This window comes from Aythya ferina (assembly GCF_964211825.1).
Source record: "Aythya ferina genome assembly, contig: HAP1_SCAFFOLD_29, whole genome shotgun sequence".
In the NCBI taxonomy this organism is placed as follows: Eukaryota; Metazoa; Chordata; class Aves; order Anseriformes; family Anatidae; genus Aythya; species Aythya ferina.
This window is the reverse complement of record NW_028181463.1, coordinates 43348-68239: the sequence shown is the minus strand read 5'-3', so window position 1 is coordinate 68239 and position 24892 is coordinate 43348. Positions and strand designations below refer to the sequence as shown.

Below are 24892 nucleotides of genomic sequence, written 5' to 3'. Positions count from 1 at the left end.
TTTGCCTCCTGGCAAACACAGGATTTCACTGTGAGTGTGCAAGTAATGTCAGGGAGTTTCAAAATCCAATACCTCAACTAGGATAGGGCAACTAGAATAAAATAAAGTGAGGGAAATAGTTGCAGCTCTGCTTTGCATTCAGCTCAGTTTTTTTGCAGCAATACTTCAAAGCTCATTGATCTGACACTTGTCTGAATATGAGTTAGCCAGCCTTTTGCTTTATTTCCAATTTTCTTCATAAAAGTCTGTTCTAACCTTTTTCTGCCTTCTCACCTTCAACAGACAAGCAAGTACAAAGTCAGAGAATGCCCAACATCAGCTCTGTGAGTGAGTTCCTCCTGCTGGCATTCGCAGACACGCGTGAGCTGCAGCTCCTGCACTTCGCGCTCTTCCTGGGCATCTACCTGGCTGCCCTCCTGGGCAACGGCCTCATCCTCAGCGCCGTAGCCTGTGACCACCGCCTCCACACCCCCATGTACTTCTTCCTCCTCAACCTCGCCCTCCTCGACCTGGGATTCATCTCCACCACTCTGCCCAAAGCCATGGCCAATGCCCTCTGGGACACCAAGGTCATCTCCTATCAAGGCTGTGCTGCTCAAGTTCTCTTTTTTGTCTTCTTCTTTGGTTCAGAGTATTCAATTCTAACTGTCATGTCGTACGACCGCTACGTTGCCATCTGCAAGCCCCTGCACTACGGGAGCCTCGTGGGCAGCAGAGCTTGTGCCCAGATGGCAGCAGCTGCCTGGGGCAGTGGCTTTCTCAATGCTGTCCTGCACACGGCCAACACATTTTCCCTGCCCCTCTGCCACGGCAATGCTGTGGACCAGTTCTTCTGTGAAATCCCCCACATCCTCAAGCTCTCCTGCTCAGATGCCTACCTCAGGGAAGTTGGGGCACTTGTGTTTAGTATTTTTTTGGCCTTTGGTTGTTTTGTCTTCATAGTGGTATCTTATGTGCTGGTATTCAGGGCAGTGCTGAGGATGCCCTCTGTGCAGGGCCAGCACAAAGCCTTTTCCACATGCCTCCCGCACCTAGCTGTCGTCTCCCTGATGGTCAGCACTGCCATGTTTGCCTACCTGAAGCCTCCCTCCATCTCATCGCCATCCCTGGATTTGGTGGTGTCACTTCTGTACTCAGTAGTACCTCCAGCAGCAAACCCACTCATCTACAGTATGAGGAACTGGGAACTAAGGGATTCCATCAGGACTCTACTTGAATACACACATCTTCAGCAGATTCATCTATAATACTATACATAATATTAGAAATCCTAGTTTTTCTCAGAAATAAAATAATATCATGTCTTCTGTTATTAAATGTCTGTATTATTATTTTCTCTAAGTATTTCGCTTTTGAATTAAATAATATTATTTTTAACCCCCCCCTAGAATCAATTATTTCCTACTGAAGATGGCTCCCTGTGTAGATAAACCCAATAATAAAGCCATTAGAACTTCACTGGTCTCAGCTGCCATCTCTTCCCATCTTTTCTGGAGCTGGGGAAGAAGCCCCAGCACACAAGATGGGCTCAGGACCACAAGCCCAGCTGCCACATGCAGGAGCAGCCCCGGTGGCCCTCGGGGCTGCCCCTCACTGCCCGCTGGGCTCTGCCTCTCTGCTGCCTTCGGTTCGGGGCTGCTGCTTTCCTGGAGACATGGCCATGGCCAGCAGCAGGATGTGGCCTTTTCCTTCCTGCTCTCTTTTGGCTTCCACCTTGTTCTCTTGTGCTCTTGTATCTGTGTTGGTCTTGAGCTCTCATATGCCTCAATGACAGCCCTGTTTTCTCTGCAGTGGCATCCCCATCCCTGCAGACAGCAGCAGGCACTGTGCAGCCCTGGGTCATAGCTGCTTCCCTGCTAGCACCACAGTAACAAAAGGGGCTGCTGAAGGTAAACCCAGGAGCCTGGAAACCAAGGGGCTGTTCCCTGCTCTTCTGTATTCTGGGGGTTCTTCATGGAGTGAAGGACACAGGCTGAAAGTCCCAGGGTGGTCCCTGAAGAACCAAGGGCAGAACCAAGAGCTTCCATTATGACAGAACTTGCCTAAGGAGATAACAACTGATCTTAAACTTATCTGCATGGGACTGCACCCCCTGCAGCGGGGCAGGCAGCAGATTCCAGCCTGGAGAGGAATCTGGAGCTTCCAGGAGATGTCAGGGGATCTGCAGGGACAACGTGCTCAGTGGGTAGTGATTAGAACCTCATAAAATGTGTGACCATGCAAAGAAGGAAAAGGGGAATCTGAGGAGTCCATGGGCTAAAGGAGGTCTCTGCAATGCCATCAGAGGTGGTGAAGAGCCAGTGGCAGAGACCTCTAAGAGTGTAGAGTAATTGAGGATAACCTTCTTGAGGCCTCATGGACCAGGTCTGGTGCAGCACTCGCCTGCCCTTTGTGCCCTCAGAGACACCCCATGGCCCTGCCCAGCACTGCCCTGTGCTGCTGAGCCATCAGGACAGATGGAAATGGGCCCAGAAACAGAGATCCCCATGGACGTAGGTGTGCTGCCCACCCTGAGCAGCATGGGCAGGGGGGGAGACCCCCAGGGATCCCAGGGCACCACAGCCGCTGCCTCTCACAGAAGCACCACCATCTTGGGGCCCTGCAGGGAGCACAGGGAGGGAAGCAGCAATGGCCAGCCAGGCCAGCACAGACACACTGCCCTGGGTAAGGCTCCCTGGGAGCAGGGATGGCCCTTGGGAAGAGCAGGGCAGCATTGCTGGGCCTGCACTGATGGGGAAAGGGCAAAGGGAAAGCTCTTTGTGCAGGCCCCTGCTCGGGGCAGGCTGCTCTGTGGCTGGGCCAGGCCTCTTGTGCTGGCCTGAGGAGCGGGGCTGGCCCTACGGGGCATAGGCACTGTGTGCTGGGGATCTGCCAGGCAAGAGAGCAGGGCTCCTGCAGCTTCATGGACCTCCATCTCCTGGCACCATGGGCACCTTCTTGCTCCATGCATCCAGCAGATAAACACCTATCGGCCACCTGCTTTCCCTTCTTCTAGAGGAACTGGGGACAGAATAGCAAAACCAAATAAAACTCACAAATTGTGAGCCACAGAAGGCCCTGATGCTGTGCAAGAAATGCTCAAAAACAGCAACCACAACTGTGGGTGACCAGCAATGGTCACACAACCAAAACACAGTACCACAAGGGGCTGCTTTGCAGAGAGGAACTCCGTCACAGCCAGAGCCAGTACAGGGCCCCTGATGGACAAGAAGACTCCCTCTAAGCTCGGGAAGGAGCCAGGAAGGTGCTAATAAGCACCAGGACAATTGAGGAAGCCCAAAGGCCCTTCTGAAGGGTCACTGAGTGCCACCTGAGAGGCAGTGCTGGGCAGTGGGGAGGGCCAGGAGAAAGACTTGTGAGAAGGCTGTGAGAAACAAGGAAATCCATGGCTTTAGCAGATCCTTAAAGTCCTGCCTGAGTCCCCAAATGGAAAGCAGGATATGTCTGTGGGTGGAGAAGTAGCCAAATCTTGTGACTGGGACAGGGCTGAAGGTCCCTGCGTGAAGCTGGGATGATGGAGAAATGTGTACCTTGCATGTGTGCCTCAGCCTGGGGGCAGGGACCTGCCCGTGGTGGAGGATGGCTGGGCTGTGCTCAGCCATGCCCCAGGAGATGACCTTGCTCTCTTCCTCCCCACCACTCCCCACACAGGGCAGGCCCTCAGGAAACACCCCTGAGCCTGGAGATGCACCAACCTGCTGCGCTGAGGTGCCACTACTGCAGGGGCAGAGGGGAGGGTTGGAGAGACACGTGGGACGTGCATGCATGACTGTGGAACGTAGTGCCTGGGAAAAGTTACCCTGGAGCCATAGGAGCCATTCTGGAAAGAAAAGTTGTAGGCAGGAAGCGCACTTTTGTGATGGTGCCGAGCTGCTGGGCACATGTTCAGGGTGCTCTGATGGACTTTTATGTCCTTTTCCATCATGTATTAAGTGCCACGTTTCTCAGGAATAGAGTACCCAACAGAGCTGTGACAGATACTCTGAGATCATGAAAGCCACCAGAAAGTTGTCCCTAAGAATATGACTGATATAGTGTGGTCAGGAGAAGCCCTGGTCAGGAGAAATGTGAGATTAGGAGGAGGGAATAGGACTATCCAGCAGAAACTAAAGATTTTGTAAAAGGTAAGTTGGTTCAGGCTATGCGGAAGCTGCTGTAACCATGACTTAAAACACTTATATGAGGCTATTCCCCAGCTTCAAAGAGCAAACTTAATTCCTACATTTAAATGTTACTCCACACCCAAACAGGAATCAACTACTCCTATGCCTGACATCTAAGTGTGCACTGAAGCCAAAACTCAGTCCATAGCCTCTTTCCCTTACCCTTACTCTCTTGCTTACATTGATCCCTACCCTTAACACTAGATTTAAATGCTCTATTTAGGTGTAGAATTATTGGAAAAACTAAACAAACCCTAAATCACTAAGCTTGTCCGCACTTTAACCACAGACCTGATACGCAAAGCAGAACACCAATCCCTCCCAAAAAATCTTTCTTTAAATTCAAACCCAGAAAGGTGAGCCCTAGTCCCCTGATGCATGAGCACCTAACAGCTGATTCCCCTGTTCCTGTGCATTGACTTCCTCACCTTCAGCCCCTCTCCTAACGCTCACCTTTAGGTACCATACTGGGTGTGGCCCTTAGTGCAGGCCAAGAACTGTGAGGTTACTCTGCAGTCACATGGCATGCAAAGAAGGATGTGAGGGGTCATGGGTCTGATCGGCTTGTGGGCCACAAAGAAGAGATGGATTGGAGTGCTCTGAAGGGCTCAGCTCTGCCTCAACATCTCCTGCCCCAGCACGAGGAATGTGACTGTGGCAGGGACTGTGAGGTCACTTCTGTCTCTGCACTTGATAGGGCAGCAGCAGGAACCCGTCACAGAAAGGGACTCTGAGGTCATTTCTTTCTGGAGGTTGCAGGTCAGCCTTGACTTCTTCCTGGGAGCTGCACTTTTGGGCTGACATCTGGCAGTGGCCCTGCTAGGCCAGCAGAAGGCACTTGCTTGGCATGCTGACTGGGGGATCCCCTCTGCCTCCAGAGCCAGAGGGACCCAGGCAGAAAGAAGGCCCCAACATGGGTTGTCCTGTCCCTTCTGCTTGAGTCCATGAGTGGGCAGCAGCAGGCACAAGGCTTGGCTGTGTCTAGCCAAGAAGCTGCAAGGCCAGCAGCAGGCCCCTGGCTTGGAAGCTGCTGCTGAGGTGGCTTGTGTCTGATCAGACCTGGGCTTTGTCTTTCAAGGAGTACCTGGTGAGAGTTGGCAATACATGGTTGAAACAAAGGATGAGAGCAAGGTTGTGGACAGAGATGGGTGTCTGTAGACTTGAAGGAAATAGGACAAAGTGTGGGACAGCATAGGAAAGCCTGCAGAGGAGAAGGCAGAGGGTGCTGGTAAAAAGGGAAGGCCCCAACAGCCCTGAGGTTTTTGTCCCCTTGGCTAGAGCTTGTTGGGAGATATGTTATATTAATTCTGATGAGGCTTCATTGATTTCTTTCAACTCTGAGCAGCAGCTCAGAGGTGTCATACCACTGTTCTTCTCATGGCATCCCACTGCCCACTCCATCCCACAGATCCCAGGAAGAGCCTTGAGCCAGACATGGGGATGCAGGATCTCCTCTCCCAGTGGCTGGGGTCAGGCCTTGGCTCTTCTGCTTCACTAAAATCAACCAAGAGTTTTCTCAGCACAGGACTTTTCCAGTCTGCAATCATGGTCTCTAATTATCTACCCTAACATATCCCTGAGGAGGCTTTCTTAGTAACAGCTCTCAGTTGGGCCCATTCATACTCCAAGTCGCTTCAACTTTTCCTCCTGACTTTACTTGCTCAAGCGGTTACATCACTCTCTTCTATAGTACCTGAGCTCCATAGCATCAGTGCCAAAATACACCATGGACCTCATTAAAATGCAGAAACTCCTGACATCTCTTCCATAGTTTTATTAAGTCTTCACGGCTTGTGCAGCTAATTGCAGAGCTTGCATGATGTACTTAAGGAAGAAGATTTCAAAAAGCAACTAATGAAAATATTTTCTGTTTATAAATCCTGAATTTTGCTACATTTCAGTTTTGCGCATCTTTCTTCTTCTGCTATTTTTCTATGGTGTCTTCTTTGGAAACCTTCCTTGGGAGGAAAAGTAGAGTCTAGAGGTCTGACACATCTGCTGCCAGCATGTACTGGGTGTGGCTGGAATGTTAACTTTCCCGGCAGCAGCCCATACAGTGCTGTACTCTGTACTTGTAGCTGGAACAGCAGTGTTATCACACCAGTGTTGTGTCTACTGCTGAGCAGCAGTGGCACAGCATTGGGCCTTTCTCTAACCCTCCTAGGGGGTGGGCAAAAAAGTGAGGAGAGAAACATCACTAGGGCAGCTGACCTAAACCAATCAAAGGGATATTCCATACCATGTGGTGTCACACTCAGCAATAAAAGGTGGAAACAGGAAGAAGAGGGGAGGGGTGGGCTCTCGTTGAGAAGACGTCTGTCCTCCTCTCGAACACCGGCTGCGTGCGTTGAGGCCTTGCTTCAAGGACGTGGTCAATCATCGCTCATTTGTGGGAAGTAGAGAGTAATTTCTTTCCTCTGCACTTCCATATAGCTTTAATTTATTTTGTTTGTTTGTTTTCCTCCCTTTTTCCCCTTTCCCTTTTATTTCCCCTTAGTTAAATTGTTTAGTTCATGGTAGTCTTTATTTAATTATTATAATTATTTCCCTTTAATTAAATTATCCTTATCTCAACCCGTGAGTTGTTCTTTGCTTTACTTCTCCCCCTCCTCATCTAAAGGAGGGGGAGTGAGAGAGCGGTTGTGGGGTTTAGCTGCCCAGCACGATAAAACCACCACACCTACCCTCGAGCAAATCGACACATGCACCTACCTCGGTGTCATCTGCAAATTTAGTGAGGGTGCACTCAATCCCCTCATCCAGATCATTGATAAAGGTATTAAAGAGGACTGGCCCTAGTACTGAGTACTCATGCTAAATCCAAATCTTGATCCTAGCCAACTCCAGTACACTCACAGACTAAGGGCATGATATATGTGTGTGTATATCATCTGAGAAAAGGTGGTGGTGATTAATTGGAAAGAACTGGAGCTGAGCAAGGTGCAGGTGGTATGGAATATGGGCTGGATATTGTCCATGTGTTGGCTGGGATAGACTTACTTTCCTTCTTATTAGATGATGCAGTCCTTTGTTTTGTATATAGGACGCAGTTCCAGACAAAGTAACAACATGCATGAGAAGGAAGAACAGAAAAAATGGAATCTGGGAGCCTTCTATCCCCCACCCTTCACTGATTCTGTGTTGTAATTCCATTCAACTAGTTCCTGCTGTATAATCCAAACTGTCCTGCAAACTCCTGCTACTGTTATCTTGTGAGAAACAGCATAGTCAGGGTGAGCCACCTGCCTGCAGACATTAAAAGCTGACAGAAAGGAGCATCAGTGTGGGGCAACCTTGAGAAACTGCGGGATTTTGCCTACACAAACCTCCTGACATTTACAAGGAGAAGAGCCCAATCCTGCACCAGAGGAAGAGGAACCACAGACATCAGGGCAGACTGGGACCCTGCTGAGTGAGCAGTGCCCAGGAGGAGGAGGGCCTGGGCAACATGAGGGATGCCATACGAGCAGTGGTGCCTCCTCACCAGGAAACAGGCCAGCTTCCTAGAGAGCTCCTTTCTGAAGAGCAGGAACACCAAGAAGATTTGAGTTATCAGACTCAGCTCAGATTGAACGTGACACTACCCACAGAAGGGTCTGCATCTGGCAGTAGAAGATTTGGAAGTCCGGGAGTCCCTCAGACAGCCTGGTGTGGAGAGGAGTAATGGCTGTGGAAAAACTGTAAGTCCCATCAGGACTCAGGTATTTGTGTCCATGGCTATGGCTGTTGTCTCTGCCACTGAGGCCTAGGAGGAGACAGCTGATCGTTAAAGCACCAGGGCCTCATTGCCTCCTCGCCCCCACCCATGAACCAGGCAGGGGTCGTACCATTCCCCTGCATTTGGCCATGCACATCCCCATCTCCTACTGCCCCACAAAGAGCCCTGAGCAAGGTGTGACTGCTAAGGATCTCCCTTCCCAGGGGACATGGGTCAAGGCCTGACCCTTGTGCTGGTGACACACATCCAGTTTTCCTACACATCAGTGTCATCTTCACATTGCCTTTGTCTCCTTGTCCTCACTGCCTCCAGGGTTCTGCTCTAACGAGCTCCAAGGGAGGCTGTGTCAGTGCTGGCCCTCAGGGGGACACTGCAGGAAACTTGCCTCTGACTTGGACTTCTGGAGAGATGTCTTCAATTGTCTCTGAGTGCCTGAGGTTCGTGGGCTCATCAGCAAAGCCCCCAGAGGGGTGATTGCAGTGCCTTGGGCTGGTGCTGTGCTGCTGAGCTGGGCTGGGCTCGTGGGATAGAGAGAGCTGCTGGCAAGAGGGCCGTGGTGCAGAGAGACAGCTGTGCCCAGGAGCAGCTCCTCTGCACAGCGCAGCAGGGCTGGGGGCTCTGACCGCAGCTGGCACACAGAGAGGAGAGAAGGAGAGAGGGCTTGGAGGCACTGAGGAGTGCAACAATAGAGGGCAGCGTGTGGCAGGACACATCTGCAGACGCTTGACACCGTGAGGCTCTGGCAGCAGGGCCATGCAGGTGGGGTTGCCAGAGGGGTCTTCTACAGCTGGCACATCTGATGGCTGATAGCATCTGGCAGGGTCGGTCTCACTCTTTTGGTAATTTGGACTAGGAGAAACTTTAGAGAATGGCATTTATGAATGGGCATTTCAGGAGGAAGACTGAGGCTCGCTTAGTCTGAGGAGAAAGGCTTTTTTGGATTCAGTGCCCTAAGTGCCAAATTCTTGCAGTGGAGGGGAATCTGAGTGATTGTAAGCACACAGCTTGTGGTCTGGGGTCTCTTAGCATGGACAGGGAAGAGATGTGGGGACAGAGAACCAGTTCCCAGCAGGGCTATAGGCAGGCAGTGAGAGGGAGCTGCTGACAGAAATGTTTTTTGGGGGAGGGCTCAGGCACCTCCCTGGGACAATCGCTGCTCTTCTCTCCCACCAGCACAGGGCAGCTGAGACCAGAATGGATGGACAGACTGGCTGTGCTCTCTGAAGTACACTCTGCACTAGAGGAATAGTATCTATGACTCTGAGGATCCACAAGGCTTTTTTTGTAGTGCAGCAGGAACGACAGCATAGAAAAAAAAATTGCCGCAGCCCTTCTCTGCCATTAGGTGATTTGGGAGTAAAAATTTCTTCATATGAAGAGTTAAACTGATCTGACAATACCCCATGCTCCTCTTTACTTTTTTTTTTTTTTTTATAGGTATGGACTGTTAACTACACTGCCTACAGAAGAGTCCCCTGTTCCCACGGACTACTTTAGGCAGCATCCGTCAGGGCTCATGAAATGGACATGCCTAATGTCTGCTTAAAAGGCCAATATTGAATCAGATATCAACAGATAATTGTGTTGTATTTTCTTACTGCCTTTTCCCTCCTTGTAGAACAAGAGACAGCTGTGCCAAGGAGCAGCTCCTCTGCACAGTGCAGCAGGAAAGAGACACAGAGGCAGACACGGAGAGGAGAAAAGGAGAGAGGGGCTGAAGGCAGTTGGCAGTGAGAGGATTCTGAGAGCTCCCTGCAGGAGAATCCTGCACAGCCCTTGACAAGGTAAGTGCCTGGCTGCAGGGCCATGCAGCTGCAGGTCCTGGAAGGGTCTCGTGCTGGGTCTTGTTTCTGGGAGGGCAGTGGGCAATGCAGTAGGCTTTGGGAGCCCTGCTGGGTTGCCCTGCGAGGTGAGGAAGTCTGGCAGAAGCTCCTTGGAGTGCCCTAAAGCAGGTTCCCCTGGACAGCAATGAGCAGAGTGGCCAAGCCTTCTCCAGACTCTGCAACGCTGCAGCTGGGATATGGGACACTCCAGCTTTCAGATATCCAGCTCTGTCTGTGGGGCATCCTCCTGGCTGCAGGCTGCTCTCCAGCAGGATGCAGCTCTCTTGTGGCATCTTTGTGTTATCCACGTGCCCCAAGGAGAAGACACCTCCTTGCTAAGGCCATGTCCATGCTTCTGGGTGGCTGTCTGTGGGCAGCTGCAATGAGGTGCAATAAGTGCAATGACCTCTACACCTCTTGCTAGGAGGGAAGAGCTGAGAACTTGCTCACAACAGACAGACAAGGTGAGACTCCTGTCCAGCTGCACTTGGACTGCAGCTTCTTTGCTCTCAGCTTTCTTCAGTTCCATCTCAGGGAAACACCTAAGTGTTGTGGTCCTGCAGCTTACAGAGGGCTGACACAGGGCATCTGAGAAAGAGAGTGTTCAGCAGTGGCATCTGAATCCCTGTTCTGCATTGGGATGCATTGTTTGAAACAGCACTGTAAATTCCAGTGACCTGATCAGTGGACTGAACGAGAGTTTCCCCCATATTCCTGCTTCCCCCTGATAAACAGCAGCATGGACTCCTCTGCAAGCTCAAGCAAGAGAGCTGTGGAAAGGTTATCCTGCAAAGAGAGGCTCAGGCAGAGGAGTGCTCCAACACTTGCAATAGGTTTTCCTCAGATAAGCCTCCCCTAACTTTGTTCTGTCTTTTTTCTTCAACAGACAACTGTGTCCAATGCCAGCAAATGCCCAACATCAGCTCTGTGAGCGAGTTCCTCCTGCTGCCATTCGCAGACACGCGTGAGCTGCAGCTCCTGCACTTCGCGCTCTTCCTGGGCATCTACCTGGCTGCCCTCCTGGGCAACGGCCTCATCCTCAGCGCCGTAGCCTGCGACCACCGCCTCCACACCCCCATGTACTTCTTCCTCCTCAACCTCGCCCTCCTCGACGTGAGCTGCATCTCCACCACTCTGCCCAAAGCCATGGCCAATGCCCTCTGGGACACCAGGGCCATCTCCTATGAAGCATGTGCTGCACAGGTTTTTCTCTTTGTCTTGTTGATGTCATCGGAGTATTTCCTTCTCACCATCATGGCCTACGATCGCTACGTTGCCATCTGCAAGCCCCTGCACTATGGGAGCCTCCTGGGCAGCAGAGCTTGTGCCCAGATGGCAGCAGCTGCCTGGGGCAGTGGCTTTCTCAATGCTGTCCTGCACACAGCCACTACATTTTCCCTGCCCCTCTGCCAAGGCAATGCTGTGGACCAGTTCTTCTGTGAAATCCCCCACATCCTCAAGCTCTCCTGCTCAGATGTCTACCTCAGGGAAGCTGGTCTTCTGGTCTTTAGTGCATTTTTAGCATTTGGTTGTTTTGCTTTCATTGTGGTGTCCTATGTGCAGATCTTCAGTGCAGTGCTGAGGATGCCCTTTGAACAGGGCAGGCACAAAGCCTTTTCCACGTGCCTCCCTCACCTAGCCGTGGTCTCCCTGATGGTCAGCACTGGCATTTTTGCCTACCTGAAGCCCAACTCAATCTCTTCCCCATCCCTGGATCTACTGGTGTCACTTTTGTACTCAGTGGTACCTCCAGCAGTGAACCCTCTCATTTACAGCATGAGGAACCAGGAGCTCAAGGATGCACTGAGGAAACTGTTTTTGTATGTGCTTATTAAACATCAATATTGTTAATATTATTGTGATTTTTATCATATTATTTTTATCCTTAGTATTATTATCATATTATAAACATTAATAATAATCCTGTCAGGACTACTATTGTATTTGAGAAACAAACATGACAGATTTTCATATCATTTTTCTTTTCTTTTTATTATTTTCATGACTTCTGATATTGGTTGAATTTATTTAGTAATTTTTTACTTTGAGTACATCTTCTAATCAACCTATTGAACTAGGCATCCTCTGTAGGTATAGACAATAAAGCATAAATTCACTGGTCTCAGCTGTCATCTCTTCCCATGTACTCTGGAGCTGGGGGAGCAGCCCCAACACACAGGAGGGGTTCACGGCCAAAAGCCCAGCTGCTACATGGAGGAGCAGCCCCAGTGGCCCTCGGGGCTGCCCCTCCCTGCCCGCTGGGCTCTGCCTCTCTGCTGCCTTCGGGTCAGGGCTGCTGCTTCCCTGGAGCCATGGCCATGGCCAGCATCAGGACGTGGCCTTTTCACTGCTGCTCTCTTTTGGCTTCCACATTGTTCTCTTGTGCTCTTGTACGTGGGTTAGCCATCAGATCTCATGCACCTTGGTGACTTTCCTGATGTCCCTAGAGTGGCATCTCCTCCACATCTCTGTACACCTCTTCTAAAGCAGTTGTCAGAAATACACCCAAGGAGCTCCTCCCTGGACAGGCTTCTTGTTTTTCTGGGCTTCAGGATGGATCAGTCCCATAGTGATAGCTGAAGGACAAAGGGCTGGACTGGGATCTGACTTCTTGGTAGCACATGGCCCAACAAACAGTAATAAGTGGCATGGCCTTGGCATGTCCTGCAGTTACTGGGTCTGATGGCAAATGGCATCCTGGAGAGGACTCTGGAGCTGCTCTGTGGCTGGGCCAGGCCTCTTGTGCTGGCCTGGGGAGCGGGGCTGGCTCTGCGGGGCACAGGCACTGTGTGCTGGGGATCTCCCAGGCAAGAGAGCAGGGCTCCTGCAGCTGCACCATAGCCAGCCTCCTCGTTTCTCTCCTCAACCAGAAACTACACATGCGTGAGCTGCCTGCTTCCTCCCCCTCTAGAGGGAGAGGAGGAAACACATCTAGAGAGAGAAGTGAAAGGACATAAAAACTCACAGAGAGATAGACACATAACAAAGCGAAAGGAAAAGAAAAAAATAAAGAAAAAGGAATTGCAACCCCAAACATGAGGAATATTTAGTAACTCATCGGTTCCCACAAGCAGATTGCTGTGCTGCCAGTCTCTGAGAAACTGCTACCTTGTCTTGGAAAGATGACCCCAGTATTTACTGCCAAGCACCATGTTATGTCTGAGGTGTTGGCTGGGATAGACTTAATTTCCTTCTTATTGGATGATAGAGTACTGTGTTTTGTATATAGGATGCAGTTCCAGACAAAGTAACAGCATGCATGAGAAGGAAGAACAGAAAAAGTGGAATCTGGGAGCCTTCTATCCCCCACCCTTCACTGATTCTCTGCTGTAATTCCATTCAATTAGTTCCTGCTGTATAATCCAAACTGTCCTGCAAACTCCTGCTACTGTTATCTTGTGAGAAACAGCATAGTCAGGGTGAGCCATCTGCCTGCAGACATTAACAGCTGACAGAATGGAGCATCAGTGTGGGGCAACCTTGAGAAACTGCGGGATTTTGCCTACACAAACCTGCTGACATTTACAAGGAGGAGAACCCAGTCCTGCACCAGAGGAAGAGGAACCCCATACATGGAGGCAGACTGGGACTCTGCTGAGTGACCAGGGCCCAGGAGGAGGAGGGCCTGGGCACCACGAGGGATGCCATACGAGAAGTGGTGCCTGCTCACCAGGAACCAGGCCAGCTTCCTACAGAGCTCCTTATGAGCAGCATGGCCACCAAGAAGATCTGAGTTATCAGACTCAGCTCAGATCGAATGTGACACTACCCACAGAAGGGTCTGCATCCAGCACTGGAAGATTTGGAAGTCCAGGAGTCCCTCAGACAGCCTGGTGAGGAGAAGAGTAATGGCTGTGGCAAGGCTCAAAGTCCCAACAGGACCCAGGTCTTCGTGTCCATGGGTATGGCTGTTGTCTCTGCCACTGAGGCCTATGAGGAGACAGTTTCTGATTAAAGCACCAGGGCCTCATTGCCTCCTCACCCCCACCCATGAACCAGGCAGGGGTCATACCATTCTCCTGCACTTGGCCATGCACATCCCCATCTCCTACTGCCCAACAAAGAGCCCTGAGCAACCTGTCAAGGGAAAGGATCTCCCTTCCTGTGTGCCATGCAACAAGACCTGGCCCTTGTGCTTGCTGACACACATCCAGTTTTTCTACACCTCAGTGTCACCTTCACATTGCCTTTGTCTCCTTGTCCTCACTGCCTCCAGGGTTCTGCTCTAACGAGCTCCAAGGGAGTGCTGTGTGAGTGCTGGCCCTCATGGGGACACTGCAGGAAACTTGCCTCTGACTTGCACTTCTGGAGAGATGTCTTCAATTGTCTCTGAGTGCCTGAGGTTCGTGGGCTCATCAGCAAAGCCCCCAGAGGGGTGATTGCAGTGGCTTGAGCTGGTGTTGTGCTGCTGAGCTGGGCCAGACATGTGGGATATAGAGAGCTCGTTGCAAGAGGGCCGTGGTGCAGAGAGACAGCTGTGCCCAGGAGCAGCTCCTCTGCACAGCGCAGCAGGGCTGGGAGCTCTGACTGCAGCTGGCATGGGGAGAGCAGAGAAGGAGAGAGTGGCTGAAGGCAGTTGGCAGTGGGAGGATGCTGAGAGCTGCCTGCAGGAGAAACCTGCACAGCCCTTGACAAGGTAAGTGTCTGGCTGCAGGGCCATGCTGCTGCAGGTCCTGGAAGGGTCTCGTGCTGGGTGTTGTTTCTGGGAGGGCAGTGGGCAATGCAGTAGGCTTTGAGAGTCCTGTTGAGTTGCAATGTGAGGGGAGGAATTCTGGCGGAAGCCCCTTGGAGTGCCCTAAAGCAGGTGTCCCCGGTCAGCCCAGAACACCGTGCTCTGGGTAGCCATGCCGGGCTCTCTGACAGCTGCCCCGTAGCTCCTGCAGCCATGGAGGTGCCCCTTGGCAGGGCCCTGTTGGTGGCAGGGTGCTGCAGGGCAGCGCTGAGCACAGCCGCGTGGGATGGGGTCTGTGAGCACGGGCAGGGGGAAAGAAGAGGTGGGCGCAGAGCAGCAGCTCCCAGCAGGGACAGCTGCAGGCAGTGTAGAGAGGAGCAGGTGGCCAGAAGGAGCTGTTGGTAGAAACGCAGTGGCAGGGGGGATTTGGGTTCTTCGTGGCCATGCCCTGCGGTGCAGACGCCTTCCCCTGGAGCAGCCCCTCCCTGGCCTCCTCTCCCCCTACAGCCCATGGGCTGTGGGGCAGGCATGGCCAGCAGTACAGGCAGAGCCCATATGAGGAGAAGCTCTCAAACTCTGGCTTGATTTGGCCCTCCTTGATTAGCAGTCATCTACATTTTTGTAGATGCTCCCCTGCTCCCCGTGCCCCTCTCAGCCAACACCAACTGCAGCTCAAGCAAGAGAGATGCAGAAAGGTTCTCCTGAAAAAAGAGGCTCTGTTTGGGGGTCCTCTATGACAAACAATAGGTTTTCCTCAGAGAAAAGTGTTTTAACATTTTTCTGCATTTTCCTCTTTAACAGAAAACTGTGTTCAATGTCAGAGAATGCCCAACGTCAGCTCTGTGAGCGAGTTCCTGCTGCTGGCATTCGCAGACACGCATGAGCTGCAGCTCCTGCACTTCGTGCTCTTCCTGGGCATCTACCTGGCTGCCCTCCTGGGCAACGGCCTCATCCTCAGTGCCGTAGCCTGTGACCACCGCCTCCACACCCCCATGTACTTCTTCCTCCTCAACCTCGCCCTCCTCGACGTGGGCTGCATCTCCACCACTCTGCCCAAAGCCATGGCCAATGCCCTCTGGGACACCAGGGCCATCTCCTATCAAGGATGTGCTGCTCAAGTCTTCTTTTTATTCTTCTTGTTTGGCTCAGAGTATTATCTCCTCACCGTCATGGCCTATGACCACTATGTTGCCATCTGCAAGCCCCTGCACTATGGGAGCCTCGTGGGCAGCAGAGCTTGTGCCCAGACGGCAGCAGCTGCCTGGGGCAGTGGCTTTCTCAATGCTGTCCTGCACACGGCCACTACATTTTCCCTTCCCCTCTGCTATGGCACTGTTGTGGACCAATTCTTCTGTGAAATCCCCCACATCCTCAAGCTCTCCTGCTCAGATGCCTACCTCAGGGAAGTTGGGACACTTGTGTTTAGTGTTTCTTTAACATTTGTTTGTTTTGTTTTCATTGTGGTGTCCTATGTGCAGATCTTCAGGGCAGTGCTGAGGATGCCCTGTGAGCAGGGCCGGCACAAAGCCTTTTCCACGTGCCTCCCTCACCTGGCCGTTGTCTCTCTGTTTGTCAGCACTACCATATTTGCCTACCTGAAGCCCCCCTCCATTTCCTCTCCATCCTTGGACCTGGTGGTCGCACTTCTGTACTCGGTGGTGCCTCCAGCATTGAACCCCCTCATCTACAGCATGAGGAACCAAGAGGTGAAGGATGCAGTGAGGAAACTTCTTCAATACATGTTTCTTAATCATCAGTGATGTGTTCAGAAGATGTATTTCTTATTATATACAATTTTGATTCATATTAGATCATATCATTTTTATCATTACTAGTGCTATCAAAACATTATCATTAATAATAATCATAAAAGAAATAAAATGTTATTTGGGAAAATGATACAATATTTTAAAAAATATTTTTTTTCTGTTAGTATTTTAAAAATATTTTATTTTGTTTTTAATAATGTAATTCTTACCATTCTGAATGTTACATTTTGTGTTTGCTTTGACCATATCATCTAACATGCATAGAGAACCAGGCTTCCTTGGTAGATAAAGACAATAAAGATACCATCAGAAATTCATTGCTCTCAGTATCCCTCTCTTCCCATCTCCTCTGGAGCTGGGGCAGCTGCCTCAGCAACCAGGAGTGGCTTGGGGCCAAGAGCCCAGCTGCCACTTATTGTATTTGGATTCGACCTTGTGTGTCTAGGTGACAGTCCTGTCGTCTCTATAGCAGGGCCGGCACAAAGCCTTTTCCACATGTCCCCCGCACCTGGCCATGGTGTCCGTCTCCCTCAGACCTGTCATGGTTGCCTGCCTGAAGCTCCCTCCATCTCCTCCCCATCCCTGGACCTGGTGGTGGCAGTTCTGTACTCAGTAGTGCTTCCAGCAGAGCACATCCTCATCTGTAGCATGAGGAGCCAGGAGCTCAAGGATGCCTTGTGGAAATTAATGACTAGATGTTTCTTGGATGCAAGAAATTTCTGATCTGCTTCTGCACGTGACTTGCAATGTCAATAATTGGAGGAAGAGCCAGTATACCTGTTAGTCTTTCTTTCTTTCTTTCTTTCTTTCTTTCTTTCTTTCTTTCTTTCTTTCTTTCTTTCTTTCTTTCTTTCTTTCTTTCTTTCTTTCTTTCTTTCTTTCTTTTTATTTTTGTTGTGGTTGTGTTTGTGCATATTCTTATTACATTAATTCAGCTAATGAGCACACATTAAAATGATATGGATGTACCTGTTGAATATAGCTTATAGACTCTATGCATGTGAAGCCATTCTCTCTGTGAATTTAACCTTAATGGAGTTAAAATTCAACTGCTATTTTGTCTGACATCTGTCCTCTTAGATCAGGCCTGCCTCTGCAGGGGCAGTGCCTGTGCTCACGGGTGCAGAGGAAAAGAGTCCCATCCCAGCAGCACGGCCAGGGAGCACCAGCGCTTGGGACATGCAGAGCTGCTCTCTTGCCACTGCCGCCCTGTCCTGCTGAGCCCTGCTGGTGGGGTCAGGCCCAGCTGCTCCTGGAGCTTGGTGCCAGTGGTGCTGTGGGGCTGTGCTGGGACTGCAGGCAGGGACAGGCAGTGGGCATGGCAGTGGCACAGCTGGCCTCCACTGCAGCACTTCCCTCCTAAGGGGGGATCTCCTCCAAGGTGGACTGAGCAGAGCTCAAGTGCTCAGTCTGGTGTGAGCAGGCAGAGGAGAGCTCTGCAGCCCCAGGGCACACAGCAGCCCAAGCAAAGGAGCCTAGCGAGTGATTCCTTGCAGCCCTGGGGCAGTGGCAGTGACCTCATGAGCTGGGTCTGTCTCCCAGCCTGCCCAGCATGGCCCTGCAGAGTGCCCCCGTGCCCTGGGCACAGCTCCCTCTCTCTGCAGAGCAGTACCTCTGGTTGTCATGTCAAAATCAAAAGATTTCAGCTTTTGGCTAAAGTCATCCTCCACGGCTGCTTTCAGTTTTCTACACAGAGGCAGACAGTGCCTCCAAGATCCCTGGGGGAAAATGAAGCATGCATGAGGACCTGGAAAAAATTAGCCTGAATCCATTCTGGAACCAAAACTTAACATCAGGAAGCTCACTTCTGTGGTTGTGCAGAGCTGCTGGGCACATGGTGCAGGGTGTTCCTAGACATGTTTGTGTCCTCTTCCATTTTGCCTTACGTGCCACTTCTGTCTTAGGAATGGAGTAGCCTACAGAGGTGAGACAGATGCTCTGAGATCATGAAAGCCATCAGAAATCTGATCCCAACAAGATTACTGCTATGGGGAGGTCAGCTGAACCCTGGCTAAGAGTGATGTGGGATTTAGGGGAGGGAAGAGGAGCTAGGGCAGCAGAAATCCATGATTTGGAAGATGAAAAAATGTTCAGATAATGTTCATGCTATTCTAACACTGACTTCAAAAAGGAGGCCCTTCCAAGGTCTCAACGTGTAAACTTAATCCCTAACCCTTAATGCTACACCACACCCTGACAGGAATCCACTACTCTAATGCCAGACCTCAGAGTATCCCTTGAAGCCAAAACTCAGCCCATAGCCTCTTTCCCTTACCCTTACTCTTTTGTTTACCTTGATCCCTGCCCTTAATCCTAGCATTGAAATGCTCTGTTTAACCCTAGACACCTTCTTTACAGACCTAAACAAAACCCTAAACCACAAAGCTTCCCCATACCCTAAGCACAGACATCCCACCTTAAACAGAACACCAAACACTTCCACTAAATTTGCCTTAATCTCTAACTCAGAAAGGTGAGCCCTAGTCCCTAACACCATACATGAACATCTAACACCCGAAGCCCTTCTTCCTGTGCATTAACCTCCCCACCTTCAAGCCCTCTAACTTTAGGTGCTTGGCCCCTTGAGGCAGGGCAGGAACCATGAGGTTGCCATGAGGTCTCATGGCATTCAAAGCCAAGTGAGGACTGACATCTGGCAGTGGCCCTGCTAGGCCAGCACAAGGCACCTGCTTGGCATGCTGACTGGGGGATCCCCTCTGCCTACACACCCAGGAGGACCCAGACAGAAAGAAGGCCCCAAGATGGGTTGTCCTGTCCCTTCTGCTTGAGTCCATGAGTGGGCAGCAGCAGGCACAAGGCTTGGCTGTATCTAGCCAAGAAGCTGCAAGGCCAGCAGCAGGCCCCTGGCTTGGAAGCTGCTGCTGAGGTGACTTGTGTCTGGTTGGCTGAGAGGCCGCAAGGAGCCTGCTGGGTTGGTATGCCTACTTCAGGAGGGGTTTCCAACCTGATGGAGCTTTCTGTGGCAGTAGGAAAGAGCAGGAGAGAAAAACTTGCCACAAAGTGCGCATTGGATGTTAAGCATTGGCCACAAGGAGGAAGAAATGTCCCTCAAAATATATTGCTGTGGTGCCAGAGGTCACCCTCTGATTAGACTGTTGCTTTGTGTTTCAAGGAACAGCTGGTGAGGGCTGACGAGACGTGGGTGAAAGCAAGGGATGAAAACAAGGAGATGAACAGAGATGGGTGTCTGCAGACTGCAAGGAAATAGTTCAGACTACCGGACAGCAAAGGAAAGCCTGCAGAGGAGAAGGCAGAGGGTGCTGGTAGAAATGGCAGGCTCAACAGCCCTGAAGTTTCTGTCCCCTTGGCTAGAGCTTAAGAGGAGATATGTTATATTCATTGTCATGAGGCCTCACTGATTCCTTGCAACCCTGTGCAGCAGCTCAGATGTGTCACACCAGTGTTGTTCTCATCACATCACACTGCCCACCACATCCCACAGACCCCAGGAAAAGCCTTGAGCCAGATGTGGGGGTGCGGGATCTCCTCTCACAGTTCCAGGGGTCAGGCCTTGGCTCTTTTGTTTCACTAAAACCAACAAAGACTTTTCTCAGCACAGTGCTTTGCCCGTCTGTAACCATGTCCTCCAATTATATGCCTTAACAACTCTCTGGGGCGGCTTTGTTAGTAACAGCCCTCAGTGGGGCCCATTCATACTCCAAGTCACTTCAGCTTTTCCTTCTGATTTTACTTACTAAAGCGGTTACGTCACTCTCCTCTCAGTACCTGAGCTTCATAGACTGAGCACCACAATACACCATGGAACTCATTAAAATGCAGAAACTCCTAACATCTCTTCAATAGTTTCTTCAAGCCTTCATGCTTTGTATAGCTAATTACAGAGTTTGCATGGCGTACTTAAGGAAGAAAATTTCAACAAGCAGCTCATAAAAAATATTTTCAGTTTTTAAAGGCTGAATTTTGCTGCATTTCAGTTTTGAGAATCATTCTCCTATTGCTGTTCATCCAGAGTGACTTATTTGGAGACCTTCTTCAGGAGGAAAAGCAGAGTCTGGAGGTCTGATACCCACCCTGCCAGCAGTGGTGTTTGTCCCTGTAACTGCAGCCCAGCCCACACATGAAACCCTTTCTAAGACAACTCGGGTTCCTTGAGAACAAATAAAATTAAATAAAACCAAAAATAAAACAAAATAAAATGAAACATAAAATAAAATAAAATAAAATAAAATAAAATAAAATAAAATAAAATAAAATAAAATAAAATAAAATTAAATTAAATTAAATTAAATTGGAATGACTTTTGGAAACTGAGAAAATCAGCTTGAATCTTAGTATACACCTAGATATCCATGGTATCTCTTTGGTCGTCTGTGGAAAACTCAGGATGAAAACTAAAGAAAATACCTCTTCAAGTTTCTGTGGCTGTACCCATGAAATTGGCTTCTTTTGGGAAATTGCCCCTTCCAGACACAGAAAACTAAATTGAGTAAAGTGAGAAGACCTGCCCAGTCAATAGAGTAGGGCAGAGTCCTGTTTCCTCTGCTATAGATGCAGAAGGCAAAAAGAATTGCATTGTGCCTGACACTACTCTGGGACGTGTAACCCAGGTCAGGCAACTTTACCTTAGTGCTGACAAGTCCATCCCTAAACCACGCTCCCAAGCTCTACATTACACCTTGGTTCTCCAGTGGATGAACCAGCTCATCAATTTCCTATCTGGGAGATCCTCTACCCATACACAAATCTCTTCTTCCTCTCTTACTTGACCAGCACGATGTCTGGGATGTGGAACACCCTCATCACTGTACTGGTGCCTGCCTCCAAACACCTGCAGATGCCCATGGCCTTCTTCCTTGGGGAGAGTTGTCCTCCTTGCACAGCTCCAGCACCCTGCGCCAGATGCTGGCCAGCTTCCTGGCTTGGGACAGCACCCCCTTTGCTCACAGAGGTGGCAGCACTCTCAGCTGCACCTTCTGCATAACCGCAGTGCTTCCTGCTGGGGGCCATGCCCTACGGTCAGCCCTGGGCTGTATGCCATTCCTGTTCTCTGCAAGGCTTGGGAAGTGGAAGGTCTGACTCTAGAAGGCAGCTGTACCTGAACCAGGGGAATTTCTCTCATGTACAGGAATTATTTCTCCTCCACCCAGCTACAGTTCTGTGGTCCCAGTGTCATAGACACTTTCTGTGGTTTTGCAACATTTCCGGAGCTGTCCTGCAGTGCCACGGTGATACTCATGGTCTTTCCTTTCATAATCTACATTTTGGATCCAAACTTCCTCTTCCCTCTCACGCAGTTTTCAGGTGTGTGTGTCCTGTGTTGGCAGGCCCAAGGCCTGACCCACTGTCCTAACTGAAACCAGGACACCCACCTGCTCTTCTGTCCTCATGAGTGTCACTGTTTTCTATGACTCCATCACTCTCCATGTGAAGCACAGAACAGCCCTCCTCAGAGATCGTAACCAAGCACTTTCGGAAACCTTCATTATCCCCCTGGTCAATCCTAGAGTTGCTTAGAGGTAGTATGGGAAGGGTGAGAGATGTGCTGGTGGAGCTGCAGATGCTGTCATAGGATGTATCTCAAACTCCTTGGAAAGGACAGATTGATCAAAAAGATGTTCCTTAGAACTTGGAAAAGGCAGATGTTAAACCCATCTTCTACTAAGGGGGCGAGCAGAAGGATGATTAAGCCTAACCAAGGATTAAAATACCAGCCCTAACCCTAGCCCCCAAACAAGAACTAAACAAAACCCTAACCTAAAAAGCTTACTGTTCCCCTGTACCTTCAGCAGGCATCTTGAGCAGAACACCAAACCCTCTGTCAAAGCCCTACCATTCCCTTAACCCTAGAAGGTGACCTCTAATCCTTAACTGTTACAATAAACACCTAACCCGCAAAGCTCTCCAACAAGACACAGCACATCTCATCTTCAACATCCCCTAACTTCAGCTGCTTGTCCCCTTAGGGCAGGGCAGAGACTGTGAGGTCCTGCAGCGGTCCCACAGTATTGGAAGAGTCATATGAGGTGAAAGGTATGTGATCAGATCCGAGGCCACAAGGAGGAGATGGATGGGAATGATGGGATGAGGTCAGGTGTGCCTCTGGATCTCCTGCCCCAGCAGGAGGAATGTGACTGTGGTAGGGACTGTGAGGTCACTTCTCTCTCTGCAGCTGATAGGGCAGCAGCAGGAACGTGTCACAGAAAGGGACTGGGAGGTCACTTGTGTCTGGAGGTGGCAGGTCAGCCTTGACTTCTCCCTGGGAGCTGCACTTTTGGGCTAACATCTGGCAGTGGCCCTGCTAGGCCAGCAGAAGGCACCTGCTTGGCATGCTGACTGGGGGATCCCCTCTGCCTCCAGAGCCAGGAGGACCCAGGCAGAAAGAAGGCCCCAACATGGGTTGTCCTGTCCCTTCTGCTTGAGTCCATGAGTGGGCAGCAGCAGGCACAAGGCTTGGCTGTGTCTCCACAAGAAGCTGCAAGGCCAGCAGCAGGCCCCTGGCTTGGAAGGTGCTGCTGAGGTGACTTGTGTCTGGTTGGCTGAGAAGCCGCAAGGAGCCCGATGGGTTGGGATGCCTACTTCAGGAGTGGTTTCGTACCTGATGGAGAATTCTGTGGTAATACGAAAGAGTAGGAGAGAAAAAACTGCTACAAAGTGCGCCTTGGAAGGTGGGCACTGGCCATGAGGAGGAAGAAATGTGCAGCGGAACAACTGGTCTTGCTGCTACAGACTGAGGCAAAGAAGGCATTAAGTGCCTCAGCCTTTATCTCATCTCTTGTCAGTAAGCTTCTGCCTCTCCCTCCCATACATCCAATGAAGGATGATGATGGTTCTTAATCCTCCTTTATTAAAGTATTTATTTAAACATATTTTATTGTCTTTGACAGTAATAGATGGATTGAGCTCCAGCTGGGCCTTGGCCCTTCTAATTTAGACCTGCACAACCCCATAACATTCAGTACACGGCTCCAAACAAACTGACAGCATGCATTAGAAGGAAGCACAGAAGAGGTAGAACCTAGCAGCCTTCCATCCCCTACCCTTCTGTGACTCTGTGCTGCAATGCTATTCAGCTGGTTACTCCTGCATTATCCAAACTTTCCTGCAGCTCCTGATGCTGCGATCTTGTCAGAGACAGGACAATCACATGAAGGTGGAACTGTTTGCCTGCAGACAATAGCTGTTAACAGAATGGAGCATCAATGTGGGTGAACAATGAGAAAATACAGGATTTTGCCTACAAAAACCTCTTAGCAGTTACAAGGAGAAGAGCTTAGTCCTGCACCGGAGAAAGAGGAACCCCACACATCAGGGCAGACTGGAACCCTGCAGAGTGAGCAGTGCCCAGGAGGAGGAGGGCCTGGGCACCACAAGGGATGCCATATGAGCAGTGGTGCCTGCTCACCAGGAACCAGACCAGCTTCCTACAGAGCTGCCTTACGAGGAGCATGGCCACCAAGAAGATTTGAGTTATCAGACTCAGCTGAGATCTATAAGAGACCACCAACAGAAGGGACTGAAGCCAGCAGGGAAAGAGGTGCAGCTATGAGAGTCCTTAGGAAAGGCTGCTGTGGAAAGGATTAAAGGCTGTGACAAGACTGAGAGTCCCAGCAGAACCCAGATCTTTGTGCCCATGGCTATGGCTGTTGTCTCTGCCACTGACGCCTATGAGGAGACAGCTGATCGTTAAAGCACCAGGGCCTCATTGCCTCCTCGCCCCCACCCATGAAGCAGGCAGGGGTTGTACCATTTTCCTGCACTTGGCCATGCACATCCCCATCTCCTACTGCCCCACAAAGAGACCTGAGCAACCTGTAAAGGAAAGGATCTCTCTTCCGAAGCACTTGGGGTCAAGGCCTGGCCCTTGAGCTTGGTGACACACATCCAGTTTTCCTACACATCAGTGTCACCTTCACATTGCCTTTGTCTCCGTGTCCTCACTGCCTCCAGGGTTCTGCTCTAACGAGCTCCAAGGAAGGCTGTGTCAGTACTGGCTCTCAGGGGGACACTGCAGGAAACTTGCCTCTGACTTGCACTTCTGGAGAGCTGTCTTCAATTGTCTCTGAGTGCCTGAGGTTCGTGGGCTCATCAGGAAAGCCTCCAGAGGGGTGATTGCAGTGCCTTGGGCTGGTGCTGTGCTGCTGAGCTGGGCCGGGCTCATGGGACAGAGAGAGCTCGTGGCAAGAGGGCCGTGGTGCAGAGAGACAGCTGTGGCCAGGAGCAGCTCCTCTGCACAGCTCAGCAGGGCTGGGGGCTCTGACCACAGCGGGCACACAGAGAGGAGAGAAGGAGAGAGGGCTTGGAGGCACTGAGGAGCGCAACAACAGAGGGCAGCGTGTGGCAGGACACATCTGCAGGCTCTTGACAGAGTCTCTGGCAATAGGGCACTGCACGTGGTGTTGCCAGAGGGGTCTTCTACAGCTGGCACATCTGATGGCCGATAGTATCTGTCAGGATATGTCTTATTCTACTTGTAATGTGGCACAGAAGATGTTATAGAGAATGGTATTTTTGAGTGGGCATTTTAACAGGAAGACCGAGGCTTGGTTTATTTGAAATGGAAGACTTGCTTGGATTCTGTGCTTTCAGATTCTTGGTGTGGAGGGGAGGCAGGTTTCATGACAATGAATTTTCCCGATTGTAGAGGATATGGAGACTCCAAGATTATTCCAGTGAGAGATCAATATGGCAGCAATTAAACTTCAGGCACCTCAACCTAAAGACTGAAACAACAACGTTTGTTGTCTCCTCAGGGCTTATCAGGTCTT

General features: G+C 50.6%; 2 protein-coding genes across 2 annotated transcripts; both read left to right on the top strand.

Moving 5' to 3' along the window:
* Positions 1-305: 305 nt before the first annotated feature.
* Positions 306-1247, top strand: LOC311428008 (olfactory receptor 14J1-like; the record flags this gene model as incomplete). The annotated part of the gene is made up of 1 exon (XM_084539576.1): positions 306-1247. One exon carries the CDS (start codon positions 306-308, stop codon positions 1245-1247), a length of 942 nt encoding a protein of 313 aa, XP_084395702.1.
* A 9366-nt stretch (positions 1248-10613) lies between these two features.
* Positions 10614-16136, top strand: LOC311428007 (olfactory receptor 14J1-like; the record flags this gene model as incomplete). Its single annotated transcript, XM_084539575.1, has 2 exons — positions 10614-10817; positions 15405-16136. 2 exons carry the CDS (start codon positions 10614-10616, stop codon positions 16134-16136), a joined length of 936 nt encoding a protein of 311 aa, XP_084395701.1.
* Between the last annotated feature and the right edge of the window lie 8756 nt (positions 16137-24892).